This window comes from Palaemon carinicauda, chromosome 24, assembly GCF_036898095.1.
Source record: "Palaemon carinicauda isolate YSFRI2023 chromosome 24, ASM3689809v2, whole genome shotgun sequence".
In the NCBI taxonomy this organism is placed as follows: Eukaryota; Metazoa; Arthropoda; class Malacostraca; order Decapoda; family Palaemonidae; genus Palaemon; species Palaemon carinicauda.
Window position 1 is genome coordinate 84,015,752 of NC_090748.1, and position 13,674 is coordinate 84,029,425.

Here is a 13,674-nt window from a genome sequence, read left to right on the forward strand (position 1 = left end):
TTTTCATGGCAACAGTGGGAATTGTGCTTTTAAGCAAAGCAAACCAGAACACGGTGTTTAGAAGTTATTTCACAGATAAAATCAGATGCGTTCAATCCAAAGAATATGAATATTTATAAAGGAATTGGCATGCTTCGACATTGAAATTTTATTACTCTCTCAAACTTACTAACGATTATGATAATCAGCTTTCCTCTAACCAAGTAATATCACCTTAGTAATCCAAAAGACAAACCGAGTATTTTTGAGAACCGAAGAACTGGGCAACCTACCTGATTGTAGAAAGGATCACTGCAGACTATACCTTCAGAGGTAGATCGTCTCTTTATATAACCCTTGGGACCGACGTAAATGGACAGTGTGACCTGTTACCAGCTATCTTCTATAGTACGTTTTTTTTTCAACCTTTTTTCTTATTTCTGTTACGGCTTGGATGGAAAGGTTTTTATGAAAATGCTTATCATGTAAGATACTGAAAGTTAGTATGATATGATTTGCATAAAATGTGTGAAAGAAAAACAAATGTCAAATACTTCTTTATCAGATATGCACCGTTTTTTGTGATTTTAGCAAAATGTCTTAAAAAATAAATTAAAATTATGGTAATCATTGTCATCGTTACTGTCATGCTTATATCAATGATAGCAATAACAACAATGATAATAGTCATAGTAAATTATAATGTCTCTAACGTCATTACCGTTTCGAAAAGGTCGCCGTCCTGCGTAGGACAAGTGAGAATAACTTCAGTCTGGTCACGCGTATGATGGGTTTCCATTTAAGACAGTACCGTAATAGTGACCCAGAGAGATTACTTGAACTGCATCGGACACTTTGCCCCATGCGAACATATACTTAAAAGTCCACTCTCCTTTACCGACGTCACCAGTGAAATATTCATTTTGTGATGCTATCTTTTGCGCAGTCTCGTCCTGTTTTACAAGAGGTTTTAATCATACGAACCCGGTTTTCGTTGATAACCGTTAAGTTACGAGTACGGTACGGTATAATCTGTGATATCTGCCCAGCGCTTTAATGAATAGAATCGACTTTATATAAGTGTAGGATGTTAACACTTCCTCTAGTATTTGAAAAATGCTTAACGCCTGAACAAGATGCATAATCGAAAAGTAATGGGCAGAAAAAAAAAAAAGGTTCATTTTATGAATAAAATACAGAAGCAATGTCTACACTTTTTTCCTAAATCAAGTGAAATAAGAATATTTATTTTTCAAATATGTATCACGTGATGAAGATTTGACAGCGAAAATGTCAAAGTACGGGATTTTCGTGAGTCGAAGATCTTTGGCCCTTTGGGTCCGCTTTTGCATCTTTGAAGGAACTCCACATAGTCATTCGGTCACGATCTGGCATATGCGAGTGTAGTAATTACGGTGATGTCGCCAAGTAAGATCCTCACAAATCGTGGAGACTATTGACTATTTTCGCGTTTAGGGTGTGGTTATATTAAAAGTCTCTCTCTCTCTCTCTCTCTCTCTCTCTCTCTCTCTCTCTCTCTCTCTCTCTCTCTCTCTCTCTCTCTCTCTCTCTCTCTCTCTCTGAAATATTACCTTTTTTTTGTTTTGTAAAGGCGCAACCGAATACAAAAAATGTTTAGTGTCGGAATTTCACAAATAAAGAATCCTAGCAGGGATCTGGCTGCATTTATAGATAGGGCAATGAATATAAAAGAAGAGTTTAAGAAGCCCAAACTGATTACCACAATAGGTTGCCAAAACTGATGATAGCAAGGTGTTATCCTATCCAATTTCAAAGTAGAAGGGAATAAAAGTAAAGATGAAGAACCTCATTATGATATTAATTTATTTAAGGCACAGATGATATAAACTTAATAACAATAATAAGAATAAGCTTAGAAGCTTTGCACCTATCTATAAAGAGATAGAGTGCCCGCAAACTTATTTTGCGGAGTGAGCAATAAGGAACTAGGAACCAGGAGGGGCATTTGTTTAATTAGATTAACACTGTTATAATATAATTGAAATTGCAGTGTCTGAATGGGTGGCAAAATATCTCATAGGGTTTTTTTTTTTTTTTTTTTTTTCTTTTTTTTTTTTTTTTTTTTTTTAGGTGTACATACGATTTAAGTTTGATGTTGGAGCTTGGACAAGAATTTAATGCAAAACATCCCTTGTTATATTGTAATCTTTGTTTCGAATCTACTGCGGGTATGAGCAATTCAAACACTGGGTCACGTATGTTTTGTCCTTAAAATAGGTGTATGTTTGTTCCTTCTCCAAATATGTCTACGAGTTCGTCTAGAACCGTTATATACGCCAATACTGGTAAACAATGTTCAACAATTTGAGGCGTGGATGTTTCAAAAAAAAAAAAAAAAAAAATTGATGCATTAATACAAGATTAAATCTTGGGACATTAGCGTGGAAATAGGAGAGATTCTTGATATTCGGCTATGAAAAAAGAATGTCAGCGATGAAAACTAATATCGTTAGTGACGGTTTGTTACAATGATTTGTTGGAAAGGAATGAAATTGATTAGAGATTTTCCATACTTATAATCTTTACAGATTTATCACCAATATTGTTCTTCCTTTAAGACTGGGAATGGATCCCTCTTCGTGGATATGTAAATATTTTATGACGATTAACGTTTTCGTTTCTTGTCATCTCCTGAATGATAACTTTCATTATAAACAATTTCACCTGACAATTCTTCCTTGACGAATATATTTGAAGTGGCCAGATTTTGTTCTACTGCTTAAATCAACGTTTAAATTCATCCCAGTGGCCAGTCACAGTGAGCCCGTTTGAATGAAGCTGAGAAGTGTAGGCCTACACATCTAAGTCAAATTATTTGTCAAGTTCATTGTTTATAGAATTTTCTCTAGGTTATCCGAGTATTGCCTGCTTTTGCATTTTATATCATGAGAATTGTAGTGTGATTATATATGTTTTTAAATATGACATTTTTCTCATTTAGAAGGCCATAACCTACCTAATTAAAGCAAACATTTAGAATCTTTACTTCATCTAATATATATTACGTTTTATGGGTTAGAGAATAACACATTTTAGAAGAATATTGAATAGAGTCGTGATGTGTTAACGCAGATTAACTTTTAATGTAGTCCAGCTTAATTTCCTTTCAACCCAATAATGAACATGTATAAACTGTTTTGCTTCTGTAATCAAGAGACCAGATTTCCAACCTTTATTAAACACTTGGTTTTACTTAGGTCTACCTTGCCAATATATAGATTTAATAACTGGTTGATATTTATTATTTGATAAGTTTTTCATCATCTTCCAAAATCAAAGTTAATTCTAATAGCCGGGCCTTCTCCATCATGAGGCTCAATTCTACACAGTACTCTAGAAGTTTTATTCCAGCTGTTACCAAGTTGTGGAATGATCTTCCTAATCGGGTAGTTGAATCAGTAGAACTTCAAAAGTTCAAAGTTGGAGCAAATGCTTTTATGTTGACCAGGCTGACATGAGTCTTTTTATAATTTATATATGATGTAGCTGTTTGTGACGTTGTTAATAGTTTATATATGACATATCTGTTTTGACGTTGTTACTTTTTTTTTTAGAATGATTTATTGTTAATTTGTTCTCTTCATCTTCTTATTTCCTTTCACTGGGCAATTTTTCCCTATTGGAGCCCCTGGGCTTATAGCATTTTGCTTTTCCAATTAGGGTTGTAGCTTGGATAATAATAATAATAATAATAATAATAATAATAATAATAATAATAATAATAATAATAATAATAATAATAATAAAGAAGCCACAAGCAAAACATTTCGATTTACTATAGGTTATCTATATTGTTATCATTATTATTATTACTTGCCAAGCTACAACCCTAGTTGGATAAGCAGGATGCTATAAGCCCAGTGGCTCCAGCAGAGAAAATAGCCCAGTGAGGAAAGGAAACAGGGAAAATGAAATATTAAAAACAGCAACATTGAAATTAATATCTCCCATATTTAGAATAAAGAGGTGGAGAAATAAGATAGAATAGTGTGCACAAGTGTACCCTCAAGCAAGAGAACTCTAACCCAAGACAGTGGAAGACCATTGTACACAGGGTATGGCACTACCCAAGACTAGAGAACAATGGTTTGATTTTGGAGTGATCTTCTCCTAGAAGAGCTGCTTACCATAGCTAAAGTCTCTTCTACCCTAAACAAGAGGAAAGTGGCCACTGAACAATTACAGTGCAGTAACCACTTGGGTGAAGAAGAATTGTTTGGTAATCTCAGTGTTGTCAGGTGTATGATAGAAGAGAATATGTAAAGAATAGGCCAGACTATTTGGTGTGTGTATGTAGGCAAAGGGAAAATGATCCAATGTAATACTCTCTGGCCAGTCATACGACCCCATAACTTTCTATCGGTAGTCTCTCAACGGGTGGCTGGTGCCCTGGCCAACCTACTGTTACATAGGATTGAATGATTAAATCGCCATGTATTTTATTTACTGTATAAAAATCCTAAGTTTTAATTTTGTCCGAAGCCACCAATCTTTTGTTTTATTGTGTAGGATCGAATATCCTCACAGTATAACTTCTAATTCATTCACGCAAGTAAAATTGTGAGGTTCTTTCATTCTGTAAGAATTTTTGGATCTAACCAAGGTTTTCATAGTAGTTACAGGTGCTGGTAATTGTTTACAACACCACGCTCTTCATTTACTCAAAAATAATGCGATCCTGCAGTTCTCATCTTCAAAATATACTAAAAATAAATTAAACATTGAGTGATTACTCAAAAGTGTCACTATTTGTAAATTGCATATTTTATAGACACTTTTGAGTAATTAATCCATTTTTAATTAAGTGCATTTTAAATATACAGTATATCAAATGCACTCTGGCATCACGAATTCTGTTTGGGTGACTATGTTGACATGTCACTTCCATGTTGTTTAGTGAGGAAACCGAGCTATTTTCTTTTTATAACCCCTTCCCTCTTCCTCAACATATCTTTCTAAGTATTGCTTTCCCAGTATTGAAATAACCACCTAATTACTATGCAAGATGAGAACTGCAGGATTGCATTTTTTTTGAGTAAATGGAGAGCGTGGTGTTGTAAGCAATTACTCAAGTGCTTATAAGAACTTTAATACATTTATATAAAAAACTTATTAATGTCATTAGCATAAACAATTCGTAAAAAAGCAAATTCTCATGTACTCTCAAAGGACGTTAACCTGCCCTAACTAAGGGTAACATCTAACGGCATAAATGTGATGTGTGATATACCTTGCATGTTAAAGAAGAAGAATATTATGAATATACACTATTTACATTCTGGATACATGTTCGAAACTTCGTGTTCGTTTTAATAGTGTCAATTTAAATATGCTAGTTAGAACTAGTTAACTTATATATTTGAACCAAAATTTAGCCGTTATTGATGTTTTATATGTTTTATACCGAAAAGCTACTTATTAAGTAAATTTTTTTGTTACATACAAAAAAGTGAAAGATTATCTATGGGTAAAACCAAAGGTTTTTTTTCAGAGTTCCGAACAAAATTTTCAGATAAGACTGTGAGGATTTCATAGGCTAAAGGCTAATGTCATAAGAAGTTGGGATTATACATTGCTAATTTGACTACGGCCTTTAACCAAGCGTCAATGTAAATTGAGGTTATAATTTTGCCGGTGCTTACTGAAATAGGCCAATAAGCGTTTCCTGAAGGCTTTCAGAGCGAATGGATGAAAAACTGATCAATAAGACCCTTTTGTATCCTGGGAAAGGGACAGCAGACTATGCCAATGGAACAAAGGTTAGAGTTCACTAAATGATTATTGCTTGTAGAATGATTGGTATTATTGTAATTTGTTCTCATCATTTATTTATTTCAATATTTCCTTTCCTCACTGGGTTATTTTTCCCTGTTGGAGCCTTTGGGCTTATAGCATCTTGCTTTTCCAACTAGGGTTGTAGCTTGGCTAGTAATAATAATAATAAAAATAATACCCAAGTTAATCTCGTGTAGGGTTTCAAGTCATGGACTAACTTGATCGACTTCTAGGGGCCATTATGCATCAGCGGCCAATTCCTTCTGCGTGCAAAGAAATTGGACACCAACTAACCTAAACTTACCCACCTAACCTAACCTACAAGCTGTGTCTTTACCTACTTGCCTAACTGGGGACGGTAATTTTTTATTGTATTACAGGGTGAGATTTCGAACAGAAAATATGTGTTTTCCTATAGTAAATAATGTGATTTAACCGAATTTGCTGTTCATTTCAATCGGAAACAAACAGATCAACCAATTCAGCTAACTTTAAGTTGCACGGTGTCACTTCTCTTACGAATGTACTGCGAACGATAACATTAGTAACGTTACCAATAATACACAGTGTTACCAACGTTGACGTATGGTACACAGAGTTACCAACGGCACGCTGACATTACTAACAATAGCAATGATAGATATTTCCATACGAATTTTAAATAATTTCTCCATATAAGTTTTACCCAATATATAAAAAGTACAAAAAGGGCACAGAACCTAACAAACCCACCTAACCTAGCCTAGTAGTATGACAGGTCACAAAATAACATTTGATCTACATCGGACGTTGGCAGCACTGGTTACTGTATTTTTTCATGACACAATCTTTGCAACGGCGCCTCCAAAGTTTATGCAGATATACTGTTTTGTATTTTCCTCCGGTTATTATAATTTCAAGAGGGTAATGTATAGAGAAGAAAAGGCTTGTTTTACGTGTATATATCGATTCCCCAGTATGTTTTCCCCACCCAAAACCCCGAGTTCCCACTGGGGGTCCCTCATTATCAGAGGATATAGATATATATATATTTCTGAAACTATTCATTTGCGACGGGAACGAGTGTCATTTTCGAAGAGAGCGTAATTTTTTCTATAAGAAAAAGTAGTTGTTTTCCTAGGTTACATCGCCCTGTAATACACTATAATGAAACCCTGGGGGCTGACTCCCCCTGCGACCTCTCCCCTTACACTGCCGTATTCTTAGTCGTCCGTCATCATGCATATAGGTGGCCGCTATAAGAAATTGGAGCCGTTCTATATCAGCGGCCAGTTCCTCATGCATTGACTAGAAATGGACCTAAACTTTCCCCCCTAACCTAACCTACAAGCCGTGTCCTTGCATACATACCTAACGGGATAGCTAATGCCCCCCCCCCCCCCCCCCTGCAACCCCCCTTACACTGTCGTATTCTAAGTTAGCCATAATGATACATACAGTTGACTGCTATCCTACGTACACCCCTCAAATTTCTTGAATAAACTGCATTTAGTATGGTAGGGTAGCAGGTCATTGCCTTAATCGTTACAGTAATGCACGGGTTCTTGAACCTACCGTAGTGTTATATCAGGCTGTCATGTTCTAAATACATGTATTACATTCCATAACTATATATTCATAAAACTAGTGGAGACCCTAATGGGGATATGATTTTCCTGCAGGTTAAATTTGCATCAGCTGCACTATCCAGTTGTACATACATACATACATATACCAAAGGCACGTCCCCCAATTTTGGGGGGTAGCCGACATCAACAAGAAACAAAACCAAAAAGGGGACCTCTACTCTCTACTTTCCTCCAGCCTAACCAGGGACTCGGCCGAGTTCAGCTGGTACTGCTAGGGTGCCACAGCCCAACCTCCCACATTTCCACCACAGATGAAGCTTCATACTGCTGAGTCCCCTACTGCTGCTACCTCCGCGGTCATCTAAGGCACCGGAGGAAGCAACAGGGCCTACCGGAACTGCGTCACAATCGCTCGCCATTCATTCCTATTTCTAGCACGCTCTCTTGCCTCTCTCACATCTATCCTCCTATCACCCAGAGCTTTCTTCACACCATCCAGTTGTGATCAGTAGATATTTTCTGAAGGTTAATATTCTTGATGAAGAAAGGGAGCCTTTGTTATTCGTTTGGACAGACCAACTGTAAAATCTAAAAGTTATGACAGGAAAACTGCACTTTAAAAGGAAAACAAACTTAGGAGCTGCATCCTTACCTATTTACATACCCTGGGCTACACCCCCCTGCAACCCCCTCTTAGACTGCCATATCCTTTTATTACCCTAAGGCTAAGTATCAAGTCTGGTTTTGCTTCCCAATCGGCTTCACTCCCAGGAAGATGTAATTGATTCAAATTTCTTAAAATGTAAAACCAGCTTTATATGATATTTCAGACCAAGATAAACAACAACTTCCTCATAATTAGAAATTGATTTGACAAGTAATGAGAAAGTTTACACCTGTTCCAACAAACTACATGTGCATTTATTTGTATTTCGGGAGCCTATGTAGTTGGTTGGGACAGATCATGTTAGACGTGTAGTTTAAGTATGGGTGAATATTTACCATAGCATAATATTCCTAATGAAGAAAATCATAAGTCTTCCTTGTGTATTTATAGGTACTTTGAATTGTTCTTATGCAAATAGTTTGGAGAAATTGACATTTATCAAATTTTATAGGTCTCGAAATTCCAAAAGTTATGACTGAAAAACTAATTTCAAAAGTGAAACAAACAGGAGCTGTGTCTTTACCTACTGGAGAGTGGTACCCGTTGTGGAAACCCCGCCCCCGCCCCTTAGACGTCCATGTCCTTAGCTTATCCTAGGACTAAGTCTCTACCCTGTGTTTGTTTACCAACCAGCTTCAGTCCTGAAACTGGATTTTTCAGATGTGTCTCCTAGTTTAACCCATCCATATAATTTGAAAAACATTTATTTCTTATGTTTGATTTCTTAAAAACTGTTCAAAATACCTGTAAATACAACATTAAGTTTTCATTTCCTATAAAAAAGGAAAATGTTCACTTGTTTTGGATGCTGTTAATATGTACATCTTTCTTAAATATAGATCCAAGAAATTACTTCCAAATGTGTGACCAAGGCGGGGCGGGGAACTTTATTTAATGGGGTGGAGCTTGTATAGGTACTGTGTAGGTAGAAGATTGCCCAAGAGAAAGTCGCATGATAGAAAAAAATTTTTCAATATTAAACTTACCCGATAATCATGTAGCTGTCAACTCCGTTGCCCGACAGAATTCTACGGGAGGGATACGCCAGCTATCACTATACTAGAAGGGGGTGTACTCACAAGCGCCACCTGTGGCCAGGTACTACAGTACTTGTTGTTGACGCCACCTCACTTTTTCCTCTGTCGTGCTTCCGGCAAGACGTTCTTGGATACGCTTATGATTTTGGAGTATTGTTCACGGTTTGGTGAAGTATTTCTCTAAAATTTGCAGCTGTTCGCTATACTAGAAACTTCTATATTAGCTTAGTTAGCTTTTGGAATTAATTTTATTATGGTGACGAAGAGAGTATGAACTCTCTTTCACCTTTTAATGGCCGACCCTTCCCTTAGACGGAAGGGTTGGTGTCTTAGAGAGTATAGACTCTCTTTCTTAATTTTGCTAACAAAAGTTATAGGTTTATTTTATATCTCTCCGCCTTTTATAGGCCTCTTCGATTAACTTCCTTTTATTATAAAATTATTAAAATTAATTTTTATATATTCGACCTTTCCTAATGGTAGGCGGTCTTTTCTTGTACCGAAGTTAATTAACATTGAGCCCGTCATTTCGGTTTTACCTGTTAACATATTATGCTATTTTAATGTTTTTGAAAGAATTTCTTTGATAGTCTCGTACTGTTTTCAAAGTTGAACTAACGTTTTGTTTTGTCTCTGCAGTTGTTGACGTTTCAGAACGTTCAACTTGCGCTCTATCGTTACGATAGAGAGAGAATTTTCACGGTGTCACGTTGCAGTAAGAGTAACCGTGTCTAGCGTTTTGTTCATTCTTTCTTAACTTAATGGTTTTAATTCTACAAAGGAGCTTTTCATTTTGGGAAATTTTTTCCTTTAACAATAATATGTTTTAACGATATATATGATTGGGCTCTTCTCTCAGGTTCTAAGTCAAGAGAGAGAGAGAGAGAGAGAGAGATAGAGACGGAGGGAGAAAGAGGAGGATAAACGTTTCGTTCAAGCGAGTAACGTTGTTATCGTTTTTGCTCTTCTCCCTAGTCTCTTTAGGGGAAGAAGGTAAACGTTTCTAGAGTTTTTCTTGTTCTCAAGCTTTATGCGGTGAGAGATTTTAAACGTAGTTTATTTGATCTAGTGTTTAGTCTCTTTCCAGCCACTGAATTATTTATCTTTCATTAGATTTTTCTGTTACATTGTAATTCTGTTTTCGCAATTACTAACTTTTGAGAAAGGATAGAATTGCGTGTTTCAGGTACAAACCACTTAAAGTTTCGAGTTTAGTGAAATAAGTGCAAACAGAAAATCAAAGTGATAAGTGATTAGCGCAAAGTGTGTCAGTGTTGTGCGTGAGGGTACTTCTGTGCGTGTCAGTCGTCCTCCCAGTCCGGGACCTCTTGCAAGCTCCCAAGCCCAAGGGAGAAGCAATGTCGAAGGGCAAAAGGGTTCGGCAGGCCTTGATCGGCGCACAGAAGTATCCTCGGTGGTTGCGGGCGTGTCTTAAGAGACCGTCACTCCCACCCGCAGACGATTGAGCCCTTATTTTGCTCGTCTGCAGAAGAAATTTTCAGGGAGTAAACGCTGGTCTCAGGTCTCAAGACCTCTTAAACGTAAAGTCCAGACCTATGCCAGACGTACGAAGTTAGAGTTCAACAACCCGGATGCAGTCATTGGGTTAGCTCTGACTCTCCTCAGTCTCAGGTGACTGCACTCCGCCTAAGAGGAGTAAGGTTCTGCCACAACAGATCTCTGCTGTTAAGGCTTTACCTCAGCAGACCTTAGTGTCTGCCAACCCCAAGTTGACTCTACTGCAGTCCATGCAGTCACAACTTTCAGTCTTGATGCGTGAGTGTCGGGCTGAGAAGGTTGCGCCTCCGCCTCCGCCTGCACTCGCTCCGCCTGCGCTTGCTCCGCCTGACCGCAGTACCGCCTGCCAGGCGTACGATGTTGAGCCACGTTCTGAGTTTACTGTTCCCAGTGGTGTACAGCTCCCTCCGCCTTCCTTAAGGCAACCTCAGCAATGGGATCAGGAGGCTTATACCTCTCTTCCTCCGCTTCCACTTGCTGCTCCACCATTGATGCAACTCTCGGTTGAGGTACAACAACCTCTCCCATCCATGAGTCAGTCTCCTCAGCTCTCGCTGCAGCGAGCTCAACCCTCCTCAAGGCAAGCACAACACCTTAGCCTTGCGCCTCAGGAACCTCAACTCGCGAGACAATTACTGCTCGTTCCTCAGGAACTTGCTACTGCGCATCCGCCAACCACTCAGCAAGCGCAACCCTTGAGGCAGCAACCTCATGCTATGAGTCAGCCACCTCAACGCATGCATCTGCCACTTTCTCCTCAACTTGAGAAATAACAAATGACAATAATAACACCTCATTACTTTCATACTTGCATTTGTAATCATATACATGTATGCCTACACAAACATTATGATAATGGAGGTTATTTGTCTTACTTATATAAAAATATATATGTATTCCTTGCAATATATTTTTAACAATATCGCAAAATATGGCAAAATATCTTCAAAACAAAAATGAATCATGAGATATGAATGTAAGGTAAATATTATGTTGATATTAAAACCCCATGCAAGCATGCATGAAGCACTCTAGCACTGGTCATGGAATTTCTGAGAAATGTTAAACGCCATGCAACACGCTCTGCTTACCTTACAGCATGCTCTACATACAGCATGCTCTGCATACAGCATGCTCTGCATACAGCATGCTCTGCATACAGCATGCTCTGCATACAGCATGCTCTGCATACAACATGCTCTGCATACAGCATGCTCTGCATTCAGCATGCTCTGCATACAACATGCTCTACATACAGCATGCTCTGCATACAACATGCTCTGCATACAGCATGCTCTGCATTCAGCATGCTCTGCATACAACATGCTCTGCATACAGCATGCTCTGCATACAACATGCTCTACATACAGCATGCTCTGCATACAGCATGCTCTGCATACAACATGCTCTGCATACCTTACCGCATGCTTCTCAGTCATTCATCTTTGGTTGTTGCCAACTCACTAGACTGTCAAGCAGTTTCATAATGTTGCCTTCTAGTCTGCTGCTTTTGCACCATTGAAACCCTCACTGAGAGAACTTAACTTTTCTCGGATATGGTCCCTGTAGATGAGAAAGTGCTTTTCTCCCTCCTTCTGATATTCCCTTGAGGACTCTGTCATTTGGAGAGGAGCCTTTAGCTGCGTAGCCTCCTATGGACTTTTATTTAAGCATAACATGCTTCCAGGGAAGGTAATGGTTCCATTTCAGTCACTAACCCCGTCTGTTACCACACCTGCTCCCATAGACCTTGAGCTGTGTTGCAAGACATACAGTCCAAGCTTAGTCCTTGTTAAAGGATTTTTTGTTTACGGAGTCAGTGTGTCACTGGGAAGACGTTCAACAACCAGCAGAAGTGACTTGTTGTGACGCAGTGCGGCAACCTCAGCAACCCGATAAGGAGTTGTCTGTACGACCCAGACAGTCTAGACAGCTTCGGGTTGTCACTGTACTTCCTCGCTTCCCCATGGTTGACAGTTCACAGACTGTGCAGCAGTACCATGATCTTGTGTCCGGCTCCGTCAGACGACTGGCTTTTAAGAGCTCCCACAAGTCGTCGCTGTCTGGAGATTCTCAGATGGACTATGGATCTGACCAAGGAACTGGGCCTCCTGGTCAATTTTGAGGAGTCTCAGCTCATCCCATCCCAGACCATTGTCTCCCTGGGTATGGATCTTCAGAGTCGAGCTTTTCGGGCTTTTCCGTCGGCCCCAAGGATCTTCCAAGCCCTAGAATGCATCCAGAGCATGCTGAGAAGGAACCGATGCTCAGTCAGGTAGTGGATGAGTCTAACAGGGACACTTTCATCGCTGGCCCTGTTCATCGTGTTAGGGAGAATCCACCTCCCCCCCTTCAGTATCATCTAGCTGCTCACTGGATAAAGGACATGACACTAGAGACGGTCTCAGTTCCTGTTTCCGAAGAGAGGAGGTCTTCTCTCGCGTGTTGTAAGAACAGCTTTCTTCTCAAGGAAGTCTACCTTTGGCTGTTCAGAAACCCGACCGCCGTCTCCTCTCGGACACATCAGACACGGGCTGGGGTGCGACTTTGGACGGACAGGAATGATCGAGAACATGGAATCAGGAGCAAAGGACACTTCACATCAATTGCAGGAGTTGTTGGCGGTTCTTCTGGCCTTGATAAACTTCAAGTCCCTCCAGCTTAACAAAGTGGTGGAGGTGGACTCTGACAACACCACAGCCCTGGCTTACACCTTCAAGCAGGGAGGGACTCTTTCGTGAAGTTGTTCTAGATCGCAAGGGACCTCCTCATCTGGTCTAAAGATCGAAAGCTCACGCTGGTAACGAGGTTCATTCAGGGCGGTATGAATGTCATGGCAGATCACCTCAGCCGGAAGGGTCAGGTCATCCCCACAGAGTGGACCCTTCACAAGAATGTTTGCAGCAGACTTTGGGCCCTGTGGGGTCAGCCAACCATAGATCTGTTCGCTACCTCGATAACCTAGAGACTCCTATTGTATTGTTCTCCGATTCCAGACCCAGCAGCAGTTCACGTGGATGCTTTTCTGCTGGATTGGTTCCATCTCGACCTGTATGCATTCCCGCCGTTCAAGATTGTCAACAGGGTA

At 39.3% G+C, this 13,674-nt stretch overlaps 1 protein-coding gene across 3 annotated transcripts in view; it reads left to right on the forward strand.

Annotated features, from left to right (window-relative positions):
- The first annotated feature begins 5,517 nt into the window (after positions 1–5,517).
- The window catches only part of LOC137617878 (AH receptor-interacting protein-like), a 151,705-nt gene continuing 143,548 nt past the window's right edge, over positions 5,518–13,674 (forward strand). For all 3 annotated transcript variants that reach the window (XM_068347827.1, XM_068347825.1, XM_068347826.1), the window contains exon 1: positions 5,518–5,780. In XM_068347827.1, coding sequence (XP_068203928.1) covers positions 5,706–5,780 — 75 coding nt within the window. In that variant the 5' untranslated portion in view covers positions 5,518–5,705. The remainder of the gene's footprint in view (positions 5,781–13,674) is intronic.